Source organism: Trachemys scripta, chromosome 8 (assembly GCF_013100865.1).
Source record: "Trachemys scripta elegans isolate TJP31775 chromosome 8, CAS_Tse_1.0, whole genome shotgun sequence".
Classification (NCBI taxonomy): Eukaryota; Metazoa; Chordata; order Testudines; family Emydidae; genus Trachemys; species Trachemys scripta.
Genome location: NC_048305.1, coordinates 78,398,397 through 78,419,448, shown reverse-complemented (window position 1 = coordinate 78,419,448; position 21,052 = coordinate 78,398,397). Strand labels below are relative to the sequence as shown.

At 40.0% G+C, this 21,052-nt stretch overlaps 1 protein-coding gene across 1 annotated transcript in view; it reads right to left on the bottom strand.

Moving 5' to 3' along the window:
• Window positions 1-811: 811 nt before the first annotated feature.
• LOC117881893 overlaps window positions 812-21,052 on the bottom strand; it is a 190,362-nt gene continuing 170,121 nt past the window's right edge. Inside the window, exon 5 of the mRNA XM_034779691.1 lies at window positions 812-4,660. Within this exon, the coding sequence (XP_034635582.1) occupies window positions 4,447-4,660 (214 nt within the window). The 3' untranslated portion in view covers window positions 812-4,446. The remainder of the gene's footprint in view (window positions 4,661-21,052) is intronic.

Genomic DNA, 21,052 nt, shown 5'->3' with positions numbered 1-21,052 from the left:
AAACATCCTACCAGAAGTCACTTGCTCTCCAGATGTTGGCTAACAAACTCTCTTGCACTTGAGCACTTCTGCTCATTGTAACCCAGATACTCAGGGGTAAACACAACAGAGAAACATTGGATTCATAGTGTGGCGCTATGTTTCCTCAAAGGTTTCAGGATCCCAAAGCTTGCAGAATATTTCAGTCATTAAAATGTAATAAATCTGGTGAAATTTCAAAGTTTTTTTTACTGTACCATGGAGTTCAGTCTCCTGAAACTTTTTGTGAGATAGAGGATTATAAATTCCAGGGTCCAGCCAAATTCTAACTAAGGTAATTACACTCAGCCTATTTAACATTCTCCAGCAGTTTCAATTGGACATGGTAATCTTCACTTCCTGCATAAAACTGCTGTGTAGTAGTGCTGTGCATTATTCAGCATTTGCGGCATTTCCACCCTGGGGTAGCTCCATTTCACTGGTGGATGAAATGATCTTCATGTGTTGTTTCCGTATCACATTTATGTTGGTAAAGTATTATCGGGTCCTTTGGAGATGAAAGATGCTATATCCAGGGAATACTGTTATAATAATCCTCTGCTACGATCTACTTCAGTGGGAAGATAAAAACAGTGTGTTCTGTTTTGTTCATGTAACTTATTTTAATGTAAAATATAATTACAGCACCCACCCAGGGTGTAAGTTATTGTGTAATTTTACAACTCCATACCTAGACGAGTGTTGGCATTCAATCTATATACCCACCACACCCACAACTGCACACATCCTATTGTGGCTAATTACATAATAATTTGTATGAGACAGATTAAAATCAGTTGTGCAAGTCTTTTTATTTCACTGCAAAGTAAAAATAAAAGATAGCAAAACAAATATGTAGTGAAAACTAATACTCAGATAAGTTTCAGAATGTATCTTCCATCAGATTACATATAATAGTGCATACTCTAGACATATTTGAACACACGCTTGGCAGTCTCTTCATTACTGCTACATCAGGCAACATTTACTTTTAAAAAAAGTTTTATTATTACAAATGCAAAACAATCAGGAAGCACTAGTCCTAATTCTGCCTAGTTCTGAGTTACGAACAACTATCATGACCAGGGATTAATTTTTTGCAGTCTATCCAGGGAAAGGAAGATCGCTCTTTACTATAATTCTGGGGTGGAATTTGGAAAAAAGAACCTCCTAAAATTAGAAATCACATTGACAACTATCCCAAATATTGTTGTGTAAAGAAGTGGAGACGAGCCTGAGCTATTCGAGATGGATCCAAATTTTCCAGAGGTTTGAACATGGTGTCCTGATCCAGGTCTTTTATTTTACTCATTACAGAGATTGGCTAGACATAAAGTTTGAATCTGTTTGGATTTGACTGCTGTCAAAATCTGGAGGCTTTAAGACCTGAGGCTTTAGCTGCCTCATACCTTAAAAGGTATATATTTTCAAAGTGTATATGTAGCATAGCTTTTACAACTAAGAAGTTTCTACTCCAGCCACAGTTCATGGAAGAAAATACAGAGTTTTGGTTCTGTGCCAGGTGCTTTTATAATACGTTACACAATAAGTGCATCATACATGCTAAGTCTGGGGCAGCTTCCTTACATTGGTGCTATCAGGTCCCACTTAGGTTCCCAGAGTCTCAGGATCTTGTGACAGGAAGGATGGGAAAAAGCATGTGTTTTCAGGTGGAAGCCTGTTCTCCTGGGTGTTTGCCTCTTCCTGGGGACTCCTTTGAAGTAGGTAGAATTACAATTTTTTAAAATTTTGTCACTTTACTCCTATTCCTGCCCCTACCTAAATATTGCCATTGTAATCAGCAATCTTCCTTTTGCCAGGGAGTTGGCAATAGATGGAATTCCTCAGTTGTGGACAAGCTGGGGACACTCAGAATAAGTAGGAAGTTCAAATAGGCATGAGGAAGGTGCAGCTTGTCTCTATATTGCATGCAGGGAAACTAGGAAAAGCTCAGCAAAGTACTAAAAGTTATATTCCAAAATAACAGCAATGAGGTCACCATAGTGCTGGTCTTAACCAGTTTCAGAAGAAGTAGAAGAATCACTTACGGGGATGCCAGTTTCATAACTCGCCATCCTACCCTGCAACAATGTGGATCTGCCCATGATGCTTGTTCTACTCAAGGCATCTCATTCACCTTAATGTGGCTCCTGCTGTCTCACATGCTCTCTCTTCCTAGCTGTCACCCTTAGCCCAATGCTTTGGCTGCCAAGGGCAAGGGGCACCATGTGCAGCCAAATGGTTCACACGTGCTTGGGACCAGCCTGATGTCACCACTTGATAAGTACCTCCAGCAACTTCGACTTTCCACCAAGGACTGATGTTCCCTTTATATACTTTGCTGCTTGCAAAATGTCATTTTTCAAAACTTCGAGATGTTTTTGATAGATGTGTTTGTCAAAAAGTGGACACAAGGATGCTCACACCAATGCTGAGGAAATATGGAATGTCTACGGATTTAATATTTATGGCAAATGCATTATATACATCACCTAAAACAGTGATCTGAACAGGTACTGGAACGACAAGCCCTTTGAAGTGCAAGTCAGACTGCACCAGGATCAGCTCTCAGTCCGCTGCTGTTTATCATATTGATGGCCTATGTCAGCAGGAAGAACCCAATGTGAAAAGGGGAGAAGCTGCTATACTCAGATGATATAGCAATAAGGGCATCCGCAAAAGAAGACCTAGAGGAAAAAGTAAATCAGTGGTCTGACCAGCTAAGCAGGCATGGGATGAAAATGAACATGACTAAGACTGAGGTCATGTGAGTCAGTAGAGGTGCCACAGGGAAACTGGATATAGAGATTAATGGACCATGACTAAACCAAAGTGACCAGTTCAAGTACCTTGGTGGCTGTGTTATGGAAGTCAGCAAGCTTGAATGTGAGCTGCAGTCCAGACTGGAGAGTGCTGGATGAGTGTGGAATAACATCCTAGATGTTGCTTATGAGAAGCATACGCCACTGACACTGAGATTCCAAGTGTACTCCACAACGCTGTATGGTGAAGAAGCATGGGTAAGATACAGCAGGTTCAATGCCGACAGGTGTTTGAGATGAGCTGTCTTTGCATAATAAAAAGAGTTACATGAAGGGACAGATTTAGAAATAAAAGCATTAGGATGGAAGTCAATGTCTGTGATGTGGCTGACAAAATCCAGGAAGTGCAACTTTGCTGGTTTGGACATGTGCACAGGATGAATGAAGAGGATTTGGGGACAGGACAGGGTGGTTGGAAAGAGACCCCAAGGAAAGCTGAAGCAGCGATGGATGGATTGCATCAAAGAAGATGGTAAGGAAGTGGACTTTAGTGCTGCCTTGGACAGAAGAAGATGGCAGATGCTTGCATGATAACTCGACCCCAGGTGATGAGATAAGGAGAAGAAAAAGAAGAAGTGATTGTCAAAATCTCCCTAAAAAAAAAGAAAAAAGAATAATATCCCCCAAGGCTTTTGTGATTTTATGACATTTGCCCAATCAGAAATGGCTGAGCTCATTTAAATATATTTTTATTATTTTTTTTTTAAAAAAATGCACCTGGCCTGACAACACAAGGGCTACGTTGCTTCCTGATGTGATTTCAAATGGCTGAGAAATTAAAACACTGAAAAACGGGGTTTATAATGGAAACGCTGACAGACTATTAACTATAGCAGCGCTGCTCTAATAAATGGAATGGCCTGTCATAATCTCTAGTTCATAAATATGCAAATACAAGGCAGAAGATTTGCTCCAAAGGATGTCTCTATAATTTTAACTGACCTTTACTGATACTAAATGAGCTTGTTGCTTCTGTTTTTGTGCATTAAATATAAAGTACAGGGAATCCTGCCTGTCTACCTGCAAGGCCTACTCCAGTTTCCATTGAATTCAGTGGCAACACTGCCATTGTCTTCAGCTGAAGCAGGATGTTTCCTAAAACATATAGTTTAAACTGCTAAGCATTAAACTGAACTCTTGCCTGTGTTTAATTCTGTTCACATTTGTGTTAATTATGATTGCATTAATTCTCATTTAAATTAAGCACCTATTTTCCCCATGTGTCAAAGAGTCTGACCTGCCAACAAACACTCACTCATTTGATGAAAAACAGGCCATCAACACAATGATATAAAATTGAATTTTATCCAGTTTCCTGCTTTGGACCAAATGGAGGTAAATCCAGTGACTTAATATTTAATATCTAAATGTAATTTGTTTTGTGTCTTTCATCACACAGTAAAGAATTGGATGAGAGCAGTTTTGCAGATTGGCCCCCTAATTATTTTAAGCTATTCATCCTGGTATCTGTCCCATTGATGCTCAGCCAAACTGCCAGCAGGGGAGAGATCTGTCCAATCCAGGAGCTAAATGAGTCACTGAGAGTCAATCTGTTTTTTCCCTTGCTGATGGGGTTTCCTTGGGTCCTGGCCCTGCTCTGCTTCAGTCATACACACAGCTTCAGGCCGAAACCTTCTTTGGCTTTGACTGCCTCCTGTTTCCCCATCTCTGCTCTGCTCATCACAGCTGTTGATGGGTTCTGACCGGCTGGCCACAGAAGACCAACGCCTCGATCACATTGTTCTACAGTTCTCGCTCTGACGGAAAATGAAGACATCTTGGCCTCGTTGTATTTGCTGCTGCAGTAATACAATACGTATCTAGAGGAAAAACAAAATACATGTACAAAATCTGTCATTTGGGTTAGATACTAATTTATCTGTCTTAAGTTCTGGGAACAATATTTGTACTTTTCCCAGTTAAGTTCCACAGAAACTGAATACTAATATGACTTTACAGCATGGAAAACAAATATGAAACAGAGAAAAAATACACTTGTGAGAAATATTAGCTGCTCAGTATTAAAATATCTGACAATACTGTGAATATAATTTCTAAACTGGAATATTTAGGTCCTAACTGTATTCACTAAAAAGCAAATTCCTTGATTCCTCCCTTTTAGGGTCAGGATTCAATTACACAAAAATATGCAGCCGACTTAAAGACTGCATGTAAGATTAAGATAACTGGTATTTCATGGCAAATGATTAAACTAGCTGACACAGTTTTATCCTGAACTTTGCCATTAAGACTGACATTTTTATGCAACGTACATTGTAGTCTGCTGGTAATCTAAACTGCTGTATGTCTTTCTTCTTTCAAGGGCTTTAAATAGCAAAGAACTGGTCTTCTTTACCCTTATTGCAAATGTACAGGAAATATGTGTATGCTGTAACAAGATGAACTGTCTCTGATTGGAGTGTACTTGGCTAACTATAGAACCTGGTGGTTCTTATCCACCATATAAACAGCCCAAAGAAACAGCAAAGATGTTCAGAACACACACACTCAGATCCGCTGCATGTACGGGAATGAGGACATTTATACAGCTCTAATTGGGATGAGAACATGTCCTCTGCACAGCAAGTCAAAATAGAAAAAGTGGCAAAAGTCTCTTACCACGAGTATAACTATTCCTTTAATACAGTTGTAAGCAACTCTATACTTTATTGTCATGTGTATTAATACCACTGTTCCGGCTTTCTTTTCCTTGCTGGCAGGGAGCTATAGGAATGACTCTGTTAGAAAATGTAACAACAATGTAGGATCATGGGAACTGCCATTCTGGATAAGAACATATCCTAGTCCCATATCCTGTCTGTGTTAATAGCCAGTACCACATAACCAAAACAATTACTGGTCCTGTAGAATGACCTACCTGTAAGAGACATTTCCTTCCCAATCCCCAGGTAGTCGGGCCTAGATCCTCCCACTGCAAGTTAGACACCTCAATACCTTGGAGGAGCCTGGCCTTAGTGGTTGGCTTATGCTTTCCATCTGAGGCTTTATGAAATGTTCATGCATGTATCATAGTTTGCTTTCTCCTATGTGCTGACATGGTGATAAAAATCTCTGCTCACTGAAGGGGGTAATAAAGGTCTCTGTAGGACAGTATACTCAACTGCTTTGGGTCAGTTTCTCTGCTGGAATATGTTGTGGAAACTCCATTGAAGTCAATGGAGCTGTGCCCATTTATTCCAGCAGAGAATTGGCGCCTTGTGTTTAGTGCAGGATTCTCAGAGGTTTATGCATGATAGGAATTCCATGGCAATGTTGCTGGATTCCTTGTCAGTCATAAATAATTGAGTAAGATTAATGACTCACTTTTACATCTTGGATTTTATATTAGTTCTAATACAGAACATAAAACACTGGTTTTACAAAGCATCTTCCACCGGAGGGAAAAAATATAGCTTTATACAGTAACACCAATTTTATGAAAGGATGACTTTCAATCAAAAGAAATTTACATGAGAACAATTTCATTGTTTGAGAACTTATACAAATGCAGGACAACGGGACTCAACCTGATTCTCAGAAAATCAAACCATATGACCATCTGACAAATTGTGTTACTCAAAATTTCTCATCGCTCACATGTAGAAATGTCTCAGCTTTTAAATACTGTGTAGATGATATAGCAACTTTCACTTTTCTTTCTACCTTTCAAACCTTGAAAAACTTTCATAACAGTTAATATGAATCATCTAGCATTTCCTATTCCAACATGTTACACTGATCATTCATTAACTATTAAAAATGAAGATAACTATCATGAATTTTGATATAACTCAAAGTGTTAGAAAGGATATACAAACAACTCACTCACTCGAGTAACTTTTAGATTACATATGAGGACACATCCACATTTTTCTTTATTGTCAAATGCAATGCATCACTCAATTATCCATCCATTATTAGAATATTTTCTTTCACTCCTTAGCACAAGTAGTTTGGGTTTTTCTGATACCCAGCAAAAGCGTTCCAACCACTTTATAGTATATAGGCCTGATTGGGTCCCAGAGTAATTCCATTGATTTTGGAGATCAAAATCTTACCTAAGACACTACAAAGTTTTATCTCTAAGAGCTTTTGCCTGAATAGTTCTGCTTACATGTATATGTCCTTATCTTGGAGTGAATACATATGTGAAGGGAATGATAAATGCGTAGGCCTTAATTGACGTGGGAGTGGTGGTTTTGGGCACATCACAAAAATTGGCATTCTTTATTATTTATACAGTAATGTAGGTAGTTTAGGTGTACACAGCTCTTAAAAATATAAGAAGACTGCTACTCTCCCCAAAAAGCTCACCATCTAAATCAGACATTACACTGAGAGTAACAACACTAGATAATAGTGCAGCAGTTAGGAAGGGAAGGAGCAAGATGGTTACAACAGATAAAGATTATGGATGAATTTTACTTCCCGTCACACTGCTGTGCATGGAGAATAATGCCATGGAAGTCAGTGGAGCTACTTTAGGTTTATATCAGTCTAATAGAGATCAGAATTTGACTCAGTTTGATTTGCTTTTTACACTTGCTTCTATATATCTTGTCAAGTCCATACTTCTAAATTCACTTTAAACATTTTTAAATTTCACAGGCTGGGCATAGATTTAATGAAGGCTTGATTCTGCACCACTGGGAGTTTGGCTAGGGACTGCAATGGGAGTGGATCAGCCTCTTAATGCCAGCTGTTCTGCTTCGGTAGGGACAATCCCTTTTTAAGAAAAAAAAATGAACCTTTTCTCAGTCCATTGATCCAAAAAGATCTCCCATTACAAAGAGCTCAGCAGAGTTAACAGTTGCTTCTCTATTTGTCCTCCCAAGTATTCCTATTTATAACATATAACTGTGAATGAGGTACATATTGCAAATCTGAACACAGGGAAACCCTCTGATCACCATATAACTGACAAGTGTAAGTTCCACAGAGGAGTTTATATGATCACTTATTCTACAATGGGTGAAACCTGTTGGTGGGATAATTGAAAGCATTCGCTCTTTCAGTTTCTTCTCCAGGGAGTTGTAGAGAGTGAGATTTAAATGTTTCAATAGCAGAGGGTGAGATCCTGTAGGAAGAATAAAAGAGGAAGCCCTAGAAACAGATAGGAAGATGGTGGAAACAAAGGAAACTGGTAACAAGTGGGGAGTCATGAGGAACAGAGACTCTGAACATTATCAGAGAAACAGAGTTAAGAGAGTGCAACAGCAAGATTAATACTGCGTATATCTACAGATCCACCCAAGGATCTCCAAGTACTTTAAGTACGGAATTAAGCCCATTTTACAGTGAGACAATGAGTCAGCATCAGACCAGGGAAGAGAACCAAGCACTTTTGATGTATAGTCCTGTATTTTAACCAGTGGATGCACTAATTCAGAGCTGGTGTGGGAGTTGTATGTAGCCCATTTCCTCCAGCCCTTTTGGCTGAGGTTCATTTGGCCAAAGGACTTGAAACATAGAAGTTTTGTAAAGCAATTACTGAATTTTTAAAATCCCCTTAATTGCATTCTAAATACATTTCCATAAAAATCAAAGTACTTTTCCTTTTTGTGAGAACTTTGTTTATTCCATAAAACATTAAAACATTTTGAAAAGCTCCAGAAAATTTTAAGAGAGAAAACCTTTTGATCTAAGAATCCAGGATTGAAGAATCAGCGGGGAATTCAAGAAGAATTATGTCCTCCCAAAGTAGTAAACATATGGAATAATTTGAGTTTAAGAGAGTTAGACATTTTTATAGAATGAAAGGAGGAACTGAAAGATACAATGACTAAGCAGGGCACTGGGTCTGACTTTCTGTTCCAAGTAGCTCATTCCTTATAGATTTTTATGGCTCTCCTAGCCCCAATATTAAACACTTGACCTTTTTGTCAAATACTATTTTAGATTATTAGACTGGATGATTAGTTACTAAATATATGGTCTACGATAAATAGGAAATTGTTCAGTACAGTGCTTCAACCTCAGTTCTTTCAGGTATTGCTCCCTTGATATTTAAAGTTAGAACATCAAATCCCCTTATATTAGCGTTACTTAACCAGTTTGATGCCCAGAAGCTGCACAAGGTTTTCCTATGGGGCATATAGATTTCTCATGGGGCACTATCCTGAATGCCCCAAGTCAATGGTTTTAAGCATACATCACCCTGAGAAGACAGGCTGCATAAGGAAGAAAAAGCAGCCCCATTAGCAATCACTATGGTACATGTTTAGGAGAGGACCCCATGGAGTCCACAAGACTTATTTATAATGCACAAATCTAGCACTAATGTAGCAAGACATTTTCAGATTTGGGGAACTAGTTCCCAACTACTAAGAAATGTCATAATTAGGTTTTTTTAAACAGATACTGGACCTGATTTACACTGGTGTGAGAGTTGAATCAGGCCCATTAGCTTTAATATAGTATGTAAGACCGGTTGCTCTAAGTCTTAACACAGATTATTTATTACAGGATAGTTTTTGTCAGTCCAAATACCACTTTGAGGCTTTCTGCTGGTGCCATTACTCATGTGAGTAGCTCCACTGGAGTGAATGAGCTGCAGGATCGGTCCCAAAATTTGCAGTGCTAGAATTTATATCTTCCTTGTTAATTATCCACCAGGGTGATGGATGCAGCCTATGTGCAAACCAAATAACATTACTCTTCCTCCTGCAGGAAGTTTAATTTATTAGCAATTAAAACTGATGTAGAAGAAATAGGAGAAACCACTTAAAAGTCCAGCCCTCAAAAATCGTGCAGTGACTGAATGGTTTGTGAACAGTCAATCTCAGCTAAAAGCACTACAATGTTTACGTAACTGCTGCACAGCCTTGTTTTTAATAAAAGTTACCAATGCTGGGATTATTCCAGTGTAATTAAATCATGGTTGTTTAGTGAACAATTACTTTCCAAAGTAAACTGTTGAAACCTGCTGTGCTCCAATTGTTGCCAAATCCAGTTCCTCCTCACTCTCTTCTTCCCAGTTGCTATTAGTGGTGGCTTGCTCTAAATTCTGGTACATAGGCCTAGTTGTAATGGTATTAAGTGTGAGGAGATAAGGTTTGACAGTTCTTAGCCCTGAATTCAGTGAGTGGTTCGATGTGGCTCAGCATAATCTTCCATAACTAGGATCTGACTGTGGACTTGGTGGATCAGATTATTGGATGGCATAACTCCACTGAAGATTGCTGGGACTGATGATGGAAAACTCACTTCCCATAGGAATGTGGCCAGGTTGGTCTGTTTCTCCCTTTATAAAAATAGGTGATACATATGAAAAGGGGTAGGTACAGTCAAGAGAGTTTTACACAGATGACTGAATTTGTCACTACTCCCTCAATGCCCCATTTCAATAATTTGTTATCCATGTGATTCAAAGCAGGATTTCTGGAGTAGCATGTGATTTGCACAAAGTTGTACAGAAGTAAATATAGCTAGGACAGCCAGTGAGGTTATAAATATCTACTACTAAAGGGTCATAATAAAAGTAATATCTCACACTTATATTGCGCTTTATACTTTTCAAAACACTGTATGAACACTGACCATGCCTGACAGGTAGGAATGTATTTTATAAAGGGAGAAACAGACGCACACAGCCATATTTGACTTGGAGTTACATCAGGGATGAATTTGACTTGGAGAGTTAAAGTAAAGGGAGCTACTCTGGATTTACAATTTACGCTGGTGTAATTAATATCAGAATCTAGCCCCCATCTTCAAGATGCGAATTCCACACTGTGGGCTTTTCAACTACAAGGAGTAATTTATCAAATGTAATATATTGGTATGTATGTTTAGCCAGCTGGACTCATGGATAAATTTGCCTCCTTCTGTTTATGTGCATAAATGGATAACAGCTTAGGTTAGTGCCTGAGAACCCCTCAGGAAAGATATCTTACTTAGGTATGGAACAAAAGCATACCAAAATCTGATATAAAATCATTGTAGCCTTCTGCCAAAAGCTATGTTTTAGCAATAGCCCTGTTTTGCTCTGGTTCACTATGTTTTCCATTACATCTAGCACAAAGGATAATGCAGGCTACATTTTCTTATGACTCAGGCAACTAGTCTAGAAACTCAGTAGCTCAGCTTTCTCAACTAGGCTCCTCAAGTCTGCATTTTAACCAGACATATCCCAGGCACCATCTGTCCATCTGTGCAAATGTCAGCACAGTCACTCCACTACAGTCAGGATGTCTTGAGAAAACAGTCACACTGAAAAATCTAATCTCCTTGATCACACAGTTCTAGTGATAATTATAACATTTCTATAACTCTAGGAAAGCTAGAACATATGCAGATAATGACACAAATGACACTTACAAAGCGCCAGTGTGCTATAAATATAGGTGTTCAGTTATTGGCAATAGAACTATTTGTTATATTTTGAAAGCAGATAAATAACAAATAAGAATTTCAGTTTTTGCAAAATTACAAAACCAAAAACTTTATATGCATTGACCAATTGATGTTTCTAACCCATTTGCACCCAGTTCAGCTACTGTCAGTACATTTCCAGCTGCATATTTACATTGCAATCTATTCAACAAATATAAGCGGGACTTCACTAGTTTGCTACATCGGTATCCAGCATCACTTCATGTATGTCATTCACAGCTGGCAGAATTCAAATCTCTCCAGTAATGGCACATTAGTTTTACATGCACCATGGTGATCCTGGAGTAAATTCTATATGAAGATTCATCTTAGAGAATGCAGAAGCAGTTCCAACATAGTATTAGACCTCACAAATGCAGATAAAAAAACAACCAAGCAACCAAAAACAGCCCCTACAACAAACAAACAGACAACACTTCGGGCCTGTTTCTGATTTCACTTAGATTGGCTTTACACCAGTGCAATTAACTTGACTTCATGATGGTTATTCCCAGATTCTACCAGTGTGAGATCAGAATCAGAGCTTTTGGGTTCATCTATAATAGGCACATGTTTCCGCTACAGATTTCTCTTTATTTCCCTAGGTTTCACTTAATCACGTGAAAAAAACAAAGTACATATAACTTATTGTTTTAGCATTTGATGCAAGAGAACATAAGGTCCAAAGAATATTGCCAAGATTCCGCGATGGCCTCTCAAAGAGCTTGGTAATAATGTCAAGGCCGGAGGGGCTAAACATACTGACTTCATTGCTAGCATCTTGCAAACATGGAGTTTTCTGACCCTTTCTCATGAAACTACCTCTTGATGCTAATGTCACTAACTGATTGGCTGATCCCTAACCTCCCTTTTCTGTGAGAGATCGTTGAGATGGTAGTCGGAGGCCAACTTCAAGAACATCTAACATCCTCTACTTTTATGAACATGAATAAGGTTTCAGACCTGAATGCTGTAGTGATGGGCACTGATAATCTCTGCATGGAAATGGAGAAAAGTCAGATGTCCTCGCTAATACTGTTGTATCTTTCAGTGGCCTTCAATGCTGTTCACCACGTGGTGCTCTTGACATGGCAAAGGGAGGAAATAATGGTAGTTCTGCTAATTTCCATCAAGAAGTTCCCAGAAGCTGGTAATAGGTAACTAATTTTCCTTCCCAAGGGCTTTCAGGTCTTGCCTACACTGGTCACAGTTCAGAGTACAGAGGTGTGAGTAGTCTGTGCTCTGCTGTAACTCCCCCGTGTAGGTGCAAACAAAAAGATTCCTACTTTGCTTTACTGTATTCCTCTTCAAAGAGGACTACATTCATGTGAACTAGGAACCTTTCAGTTCATGCCCACAGCATCCACATGGGAGGGTTACAGCATAGCACTTTGATGCACACTGCTATTCACGCCCCTGTAATTTGAACTTTGGGGCAGTGTAGACATGCCCTCGGTTGTGCAGTATCACAGTACTGGCACCCCTCTTGTTCAAAACATATCTGTGATATGGGAATCGGTATGCGCTACAGTGTCATCGATATCCTGATGACACCAAACTCTACTGAAACCAAACACTACAGCTTCCTTGTGTCTGGCAGAGATAAGGCATAGATGCAAGCCAGTTGGCCCAGGCTCTTTCTAGATAACATGAAGGTGATGCTGATTGGCAAGAGAAAGCATTTGGAGAAACTGACAAAATCTGTGCCTTGCATGATGACAGGTTTCAGAGTGGTAGCCGTGTTAGTTGTATCAGCAAAAACAGCGAGGAGTCTTTGTGGCACCTGTGAGACTAACAAATTCATTTGGGCATAAGGTTTCTGGGTTCTAGCCCACAAAAGCTTATGCCCAAATGAATTTGTTAGTCTCAAAGGTGCCACAAGGACTCCTCGTTGTTTTGACAAAATCCGTGACTGCTTTTGAAGCTGAGGCTGACTACCATTGTTAAGTGGGTCACAGCCTCGGGTTCTAGTTATACTCATCTCTACCCATGGAGTCCTACCTAGCAAAGTGGCCCCAAATGCCTTTTTTCACCATCTGCAGCTGGCCAAGGAATTAAGCCTTTTGCCTTCATCACATTCAGCTATATCTTCATTATCTCTTGACTAGATAGCGGCAATGTGCTTTACCTGAGAGCACTGATGACGGCCTCTTAGAAGCTTCAGCCAGTGCAGCATATGGCTGCCTGTTTTGTGAGCAGGGTACATTTAACAAGAGCAAATTACATCTGTGCTCCACACTTGGCACTAGCTGCCAGAAATATGTCTAAGTATGTCTACGGCCAAGCCTGGCCCCATTCAGGTAAAGTGCATAAGATCAACTTCCTTGTCCTGGTCTTGAGCTAACTCTTGGCTCTGTTACCATAGCCTTCCACCTATTGAGAAGGTTTTCCCACCTGGGCCCTATGGCACCCTGGGGTGCTGTGGGGGACTGTAAGGTTTTTGATAAATAATAGGAAGAATCAAAGTCAGTGTGGTCTATAGGCCAGTTCTTAAGGTATCCATTGAAGACACTGGCAACATTTATGTGGATTGTACAGCCTTAAATTACCACAAAGGGAGTGATACTTCCCTCCAAAAAATGAAATTTATGATACTGCAATTTATTAAATCCATCTTCTCATATATGCAAATAAATAAAATCTCCATTACACCCCCTGGAGAAGCACAAAAGATAGGCAGCTGAAGCAAGAGAAATGCCCAGGTTTCGTGCAGGAACAAAGAGAATTAATACTAAGAGTGTTAAGAAAAAGGAAGAAAATACTTTAGAAAAAATTCTGATAGTGCTCGTGTTCCAAAGAGAGAACTAATGAGTTCCCTAGTCATTACTGGGGCATTTTTCATGACTATAGTCAGTGCTTAATTTGTGCCCGAGCTTGCCAGGGCTGAGCCCCGGCACCTCTAGGCTTGGCAGTTCGTAGCCCTGACACCTCTGAGCTTCTCATATCAGTTCTGAACGTAAAAAAATTGCTTGAGCCCCAGCATCTAATTGCTTGAGCCCCGGCATCTCTTTCATTCCAAATTAAGCACTGACTATAAAGTGCCATTCATGAAACAATGATCCAGTTCTGTACGAACAGCAAGGATCTTATGGCTTTCTGATTTATTGAGAATATTGTGGACCCCTTATGTTTTGTGCCTTGGGATCACAAATCTGGGCAATGAACATCTTATCACTTAGCATATACTAATGCATTTAGTGTAAATAACACCTGGAAAGAACCACAAACTATTATTTGTACATTTGTATTATTTTTGAGTGCTTTAGGAAAATATGGGAATTCCCTGTAGCTCCTGTAGTAACCTCCAATTAAAAAGACATGACAATACATTCACACGTGAGGGGAAAGGCAGTGTGGCTGGGTGCAAGGGACAGCAATGTTGTGTTGCAGTTATTGGCCTATGCTTCTTTTATGATGAACTGAGGACCTGAACTTGCTGGAAGTTGAATGCCCTAAAGTTCCATTGCACCTCTCAGCAAAGGATCTTAATGGGTTTGTTGGAACCCAAGTTTTTATATGTGACATGACCTTTTAAGACGAAAGGAATTTCTTCTATTATTTGCTTGACATGTTCCTATGTGAACACTCATTCCCCAAATCTCTGTGGTCTAATCAGGGATATCGTAAAACCCTCAACTGAAAAACGGTAGAACACCTCCTGTAAATCAGAAGTGTGAGGAATACATCTCATGACGCAGATACGGTCGTCGCTTTCTATCAAGATAAGCAACACTGCAAGTTCACTTTTGTATGCTAAATAAAATAAAAATGTCAATATTTACACATAACCTTCAAGGCTCTTACTTATAGCTTTTTAGTATTCAGTGCAGACAACGTTTTCTTTAGTCCATTACTAACAGCTTGGAAATTTAGTTAGAGGACGCAACCCAAATGTTCCTCCAAATGTTGTTTCCAAATGGTCATCTTGAAAAATGCTCTTTTAAAAGATGAAACCTTTATGTGAAGATATAAGAGCCATATAAACTGCAGGGAACTCATCTGAAGATTAAAACGACTAATGATAAAGATATTACTGTTAGTCATAGCTTAATTTGTTGATAACTAAATCACTAGAGGCTTTTACAAGCTTCTTGAAACCTAACTATTGTACACTGCACATTCAACCCCTGTTTATACACTGACACAAACAAATAAAAGCAATCATAACAGTTGAAATGTCGTTAGAAACACAATTGAGAACATCTGTATTGTAAGCAGAAATAAATTAGAAATACTGAAGTGTTTTGTAGCGGTGAAACTGAGGAATAAAAAAAATAACCTACAGCACCTGGATTAAGCAGTTATAAATAATGCATAAAGGAAAAAATCTCATTACCCCCTGTGTAAACTCCCCCCTCAATGAAATATATTTTATGAATGTTGCATCACAGTAATAAGTGCAGCATTTGTTTTCCCCATAAACTTTCCCTTTCTTGACAATTGGATTCAGAAATAATGGCCAATAACTGCACTGTCTGCAGGATTAGGTTCCTTCACCAAGCAGCTTTGAAGTGACCTTCAGTTTTTGGACTAGAGAGTAGAGCTGTGTGAATAATGGATTTTTTGGTTCACAATTCCAAAAAAATTGGGAGAAAAAAAAGTGTTTTGGGTTAAACAGAAAACTATTTTTTTTGGAAATTTGCAGCAAATCAAAAAAGTCAGAAAAAGTTGTTTTGTTTCAACTGAGAATTTTTTAAAGTTTTTAATCTTTAAAAATAAAACCGAAGAAAATTTCAAAATCAGTAGACATCTTAAACCGAAAAATCAAAACATTTCATTTTGCAAATGTTGAAATGCAACAATTTGACTTTTTTGGATTTTTTTTTTTACATGAACAATTCAGTGATACCAACACAAGTTCACGAAATATTTTGGTGTCGCCAAATCTGCCTATTATGCTTAAAAAAATTTTGGACAAAAAATGTTGCCCAGCTCTACCTATTTACATATATTTATCAGGACTAATCTTCTTGCCTACAGTGATTTAACAAGAACTATACTAGAGTTTCAACAAAACAACACAACAAAAATAAATAGCAAGTGACTTACAAATTCAATAGCACCACTGGAAAGTGTTTAGAATCCAAGCCTTAAATATTATAATTGTTCGATATCATGGAAGATTTTATGAGATTACAGTAGATAAGGAATATATGAGAATATGGAAAGTTTCTCTTAATCATAAAGTCAGGTCTCACCGCACAATGGTTTGCGCTGTGAGATATGCAGTTCCTAGTTTCATTAGAAAGAGCAAGTGCCATGAAAAACAGGTGGGAAGCTTCTCTTTAAAGTTCCCAATTTTTTTTATAATTTTAAAATCTTTGAGTAAAAACCCTGGGTCTAAGTCTTCTCTCATGTTCATTTTACAGAGTAGTTCAGTTAAGGTACTCAGTGGAGCAACTCTGGATTTATGCGGTGTAAATGATTGCAGAATCTGTTCCATTGATTTGAATGGAGTTACTCCTGATTTCCGACAGTGTGAGATGAGAATCAGGCTCCTCGGGATTTAGCCTGGATGATCATTGAAGCTCTTTAGCAATTTCTTTAACAATCCCCACGAATTCACTGGCACACAATCATTACTTTCTCCATAGAGCAGCATGGCAAAACCTGCACTGGTGTGGCTGTGGGAGGTTAAAAAGGAACTCAGAATCTAGACTCAAATTACAACCTAGCAGATTACAAATGAAAAGGATAGAACTTCCCGTCAACTGATAGATATAAAATGTCACAAACATAAAAACATTATAAAGTCAGGTTTGAATCTGGAGTGCTTTTCCTTCCATGATTAATGATTGGCCTCAAATAGGATGGGAAAAGGAAAGCAAAGTTCCCCTTGAACTAGCTTAAAAATGCCACAACTAAGAAAAAAAATATTGTAACATCAATTTAAAAAAAAAAAAAACACCTCTACTAAAATGTAAAGGTCAGGAAAGATTTGGGTGTTTTTAAATGCTGTCTTGAAGAAATTTCATAAAGGTTAAGATGTCATGTAGTTTCAGAGTTACAGGCACTGGAGGGGGTCCATGAATGCCAGCTACACCTCAGGCCACTCAGTGACCGTGAGACACAATGGCAGTGGACAGCAGGAGGCTGGCGGATCAAGACTATCACTGTGCCACTGGGGAAAACCATGTATTACTCCCCAAACAATGCAGAGTTGTGTGACTATTTCAACAACTAAGTTCTAGGCAGCGTGAGATTGTATAAAATACAAAAATAGGCCTGAAAAAAACAACACAAGGGTCTAATTTAAATCCCCCAAATCAGGGAAATGCAGAGTACAGGCTCCTTCTCTGGCCTTAGCTCAATCTGCCGTGCCTTGCAATTGCAGTGCATATGGCTTGTACAGTCACGCAGAGCCAAAGTCATCCCTGATGTAAGCCTACTGAAGTCAATGGAATTACACCTGGGAAGAATTTGACCCTATCTGTTTTGAGATCCTAATAATAAAGGGCTGGGTGAGGGTCGAGAGGCAGCCTTAAGTTTGTGTCTTCTTGCTTCTACAGACAATGGAGGTGGTGTGTGGGTGGAGTAATTTCCTTTCCCCAGTTCTGACAATGATGCCCTCTCTCGAGGTCCTTCACTACTCCCCATCCCTTTCTGTTCAAACTCACTGCTCTCACTTTTAAGGTTTTGCACAGGCCTGGCCTTGTCTACATCTTACTTCTCCTCTCCGGTTGCTCCCCACATTTCACTCTAGGTCAGGGGTCGGCAACCTATGGCACGCATGCCAAAGACGGCACGCGAGCCAATTTTTAATGGCACACTGCTGCCTGCTGGGGTCTGGCTCAGCCCACTTTTCTCCGCCCCTCACCTATCGCTCTCTCTGGTGGGAGCAGGGGGCAGAAGCAAGCTTGGTCCTGCCGGCTGCTGCTGTAGGACAGGCTCCGCTGGCCGCCAAGCTTCCCCCTCCCCCGCCTCTTCCCCCAGCGTTCTGCGTCGAGCCCCACCTCCTCTCCCTCCCTGCCGCCGATGGCCCTTGCGAGGGAGGGGAGAAGAGCAGCCCCAGTGCCCTCGCTGCTCAGACCGATAAGGAGGTGGAGAAGAGGCTGGGGGTTCAAAAGGTCAGTGAACCCATCATTTTGTTTTGCTCCCAAGTGTTCATATAGATGGAATTCTGGTGGTGTGAATAGTCATAACATAGGAATAATACAAACAATCCAAAAATAGTTCCAGGCAAATGAATTTGTTTTATGGTTAAATTAATTTCATTTCTGGATGAAAGGGGAAAGAACAGTTGACTGATGGTGCCCAATCAAATGTTACACAGAGGCCGGACCAATAATGGAAAACAAAACAAAACAAAACAAAAAGCTTACAAAAATACTGTTAATTATGAATAGCTCTAGTGCTAGGATTAATTCACAGCCCAATGTGACTCATATTATCTTTAACTTTTCTCCTGAGAATTTAAATGGGTGGCATAAATCTGGTATAGCTGGCTCAATGTCATCGGCTCCCAGAACCTACCCTTGGCGCCAGGGCCGGCTCTGGCTTTTTGGCCGCCCCAAGCAAAAAAAGCAAAAAAAAAAAAAAAAAAACGGGGCGGCCAGAACGGCAAAGCAAAAAAACCCCAAAAAACCTGTGGCGCGGCCGGAGTGCGGGTGCAGGGGGACCGGCTGCGGGGGGAGGGAGAGGGAGAAGGAGCGGGCGGGAGAGAGAGAGAAGGGGGCGGCCAGGGCTACAGCAGGGGTGCTGCCACGCGGCCCCTCCCGCTGCACCGCCTCCTGCCGCGAGGGCTCCGCTCCGGTCGGTGGGGAGGGAAGGAAGAGGACTGCCCTGCAGGGCGCTCTGGTTCTCTGCGCCGCCACCCCCTACAGGGCGGCCGGAGCAGAACAAGAACAAGAACAACAACAAAAAGCGGCCGTGCCGCCCTAGACTTGGGCAGAATGCCGCCTTGAACAATCTGCCGTCCCAAGCACCAGCTTGCTCAGCTGGTGCCTGGAGCTGGCCCTGCTTGGTGCAGGGGGACACACTGGGACATAGGAGGCATAGCTGCAGCACCTTGAATTACAGCAATCACCAGCCAGCAGAATGTCCTACTTAGGCTGCTCTAAATTATGCTGGGGAACCACAGCCAACCCCAGGATTGGAAGAGCAGAAGGGTGTCTTAGAGGTAGCTGCCCTCTACTTGCTCAGAGCAGGGCTTGGTTGGACCTGTGCCTTTTTCACTCTCTATAGAGTATCATACAAAGTTCTAGTGTTGTATAAATATTCACTAAAACAATGCAAAACAATACCACCAAATCTTCGGAGGGTGTCAAGTTAAAGTTTCCTTAGTTTTTGTAATGGTCTAGGTTCATCAAACGTTCTAAAAGTTTTTTTCTGCAAGTCTAATAAATAGCATGATTTCTCTGAAGCGCTGAAATGGCTCTGCTGCAGGTAGTAAAATAAGATGTTAGCCCAATTTTTGCAACAGCACAGATGCAAATAGCTGTAACTATTTTTTATAGAAAATAAAAGTATCTTTCTCATTCTTGGAGAAAACAGAAATGTTGCCTGGCTGAAATGATCTCTCACTTGGCAAACAAAACTGTTTTCCTTTGTAAGATGTATAATGTTTATAACTGGGTGGTGAAAACCTCATACTGGAGATAGGGAACCTTGCTATGGATAGTACGTACATGCGAGCCTCCTCATGACCTCTCCTCACTCCATTATCCTCAGCCTCAGAGCACTCACTGCACTAGCAGAGCTTAGAGGGCCTAGTGTAATTTTATTTTTTCTCCATCTCTCCAGTAGGAAAGGGTATTTTATATAGTATTTGAACACCATCCTTGTTTCTCTCTCTCTTTTTCTCTCTCACACACACGTACACCCACGCCCTCAAACAAACCCCTATCTTTTACTCTCATAGTCTAGTTATAGTGTTAAAATGATGCTGAAACACAACATGGAGGCAGATTTTTCTGTCTAAAACTGGCTAGATTTTCCCCTAACAGCTGCACTCTAGATTTTAATTAAATAATACCAGTTGTGCCTTATTTAACTAAGCCAGCACATCTTCCTTATGTCCTGGTATTGTATTAATTTCATTTTGTGGTTTTTTTTCAACCTACAGGTTTGCATCTAGATCAGTACCTCTCTGTTGCTAAAAACTATGTCAACACAACACTAAAGTTTGCAGAGTCAGGGGTATATTTTTAGCCAGGCTAGCCCTTGCCCCCTTTTTGGCAGGTGCAAATTGTGCCAACAAAATATGTGCTTGCAAAATGCACTGTGGGCACAAGTCTGAGTACCTGACACTCGCACAGAGGTACAAATATGCAGAGGCAAACTGAAGGGCACCTTTCTAAAAGTGTGCCCCTGGAAATCATAAAGGGCAAGAAATGCCAAAGCTAAGATTGTAGCACCACTTTTAGCTCTTATAAATTGCATCTCTTGTATATTTTAATGATACACATTTGTATACAAACACCAGCAGTAATGGGTTAAACAACCAGAAAAATAGAAATAGGAAATGCTACGTATGTGCTACACAGCTGAGTTAACTAACACTGCCTTTGGAACCCAAACTTTGTCATTACCTGATTTTTCCCCAACAACCACATCACTTATTTGCATTTAATTTCCTTGTTTTTTTTTTTAAAAGACATGATTCCTGATGGTTAATTTTTTTTTTTAGCATTTTAGTAGTCCCAAATAATCTTTGAAATTCAGAACTTTGTTGCTGATATTATTTGACTGGGAATGGTTTTTTTGGGAGATCAGAGAAACAGGGCAGGGTATATTCATGTACACTGTGACAGCTGAATCTTTGCGATGGAACAACAGAGAGCTTGGAATTTGCAAAATATCCTAGAAAGCAGCAATACTACTGAGATCCTAATGTCATG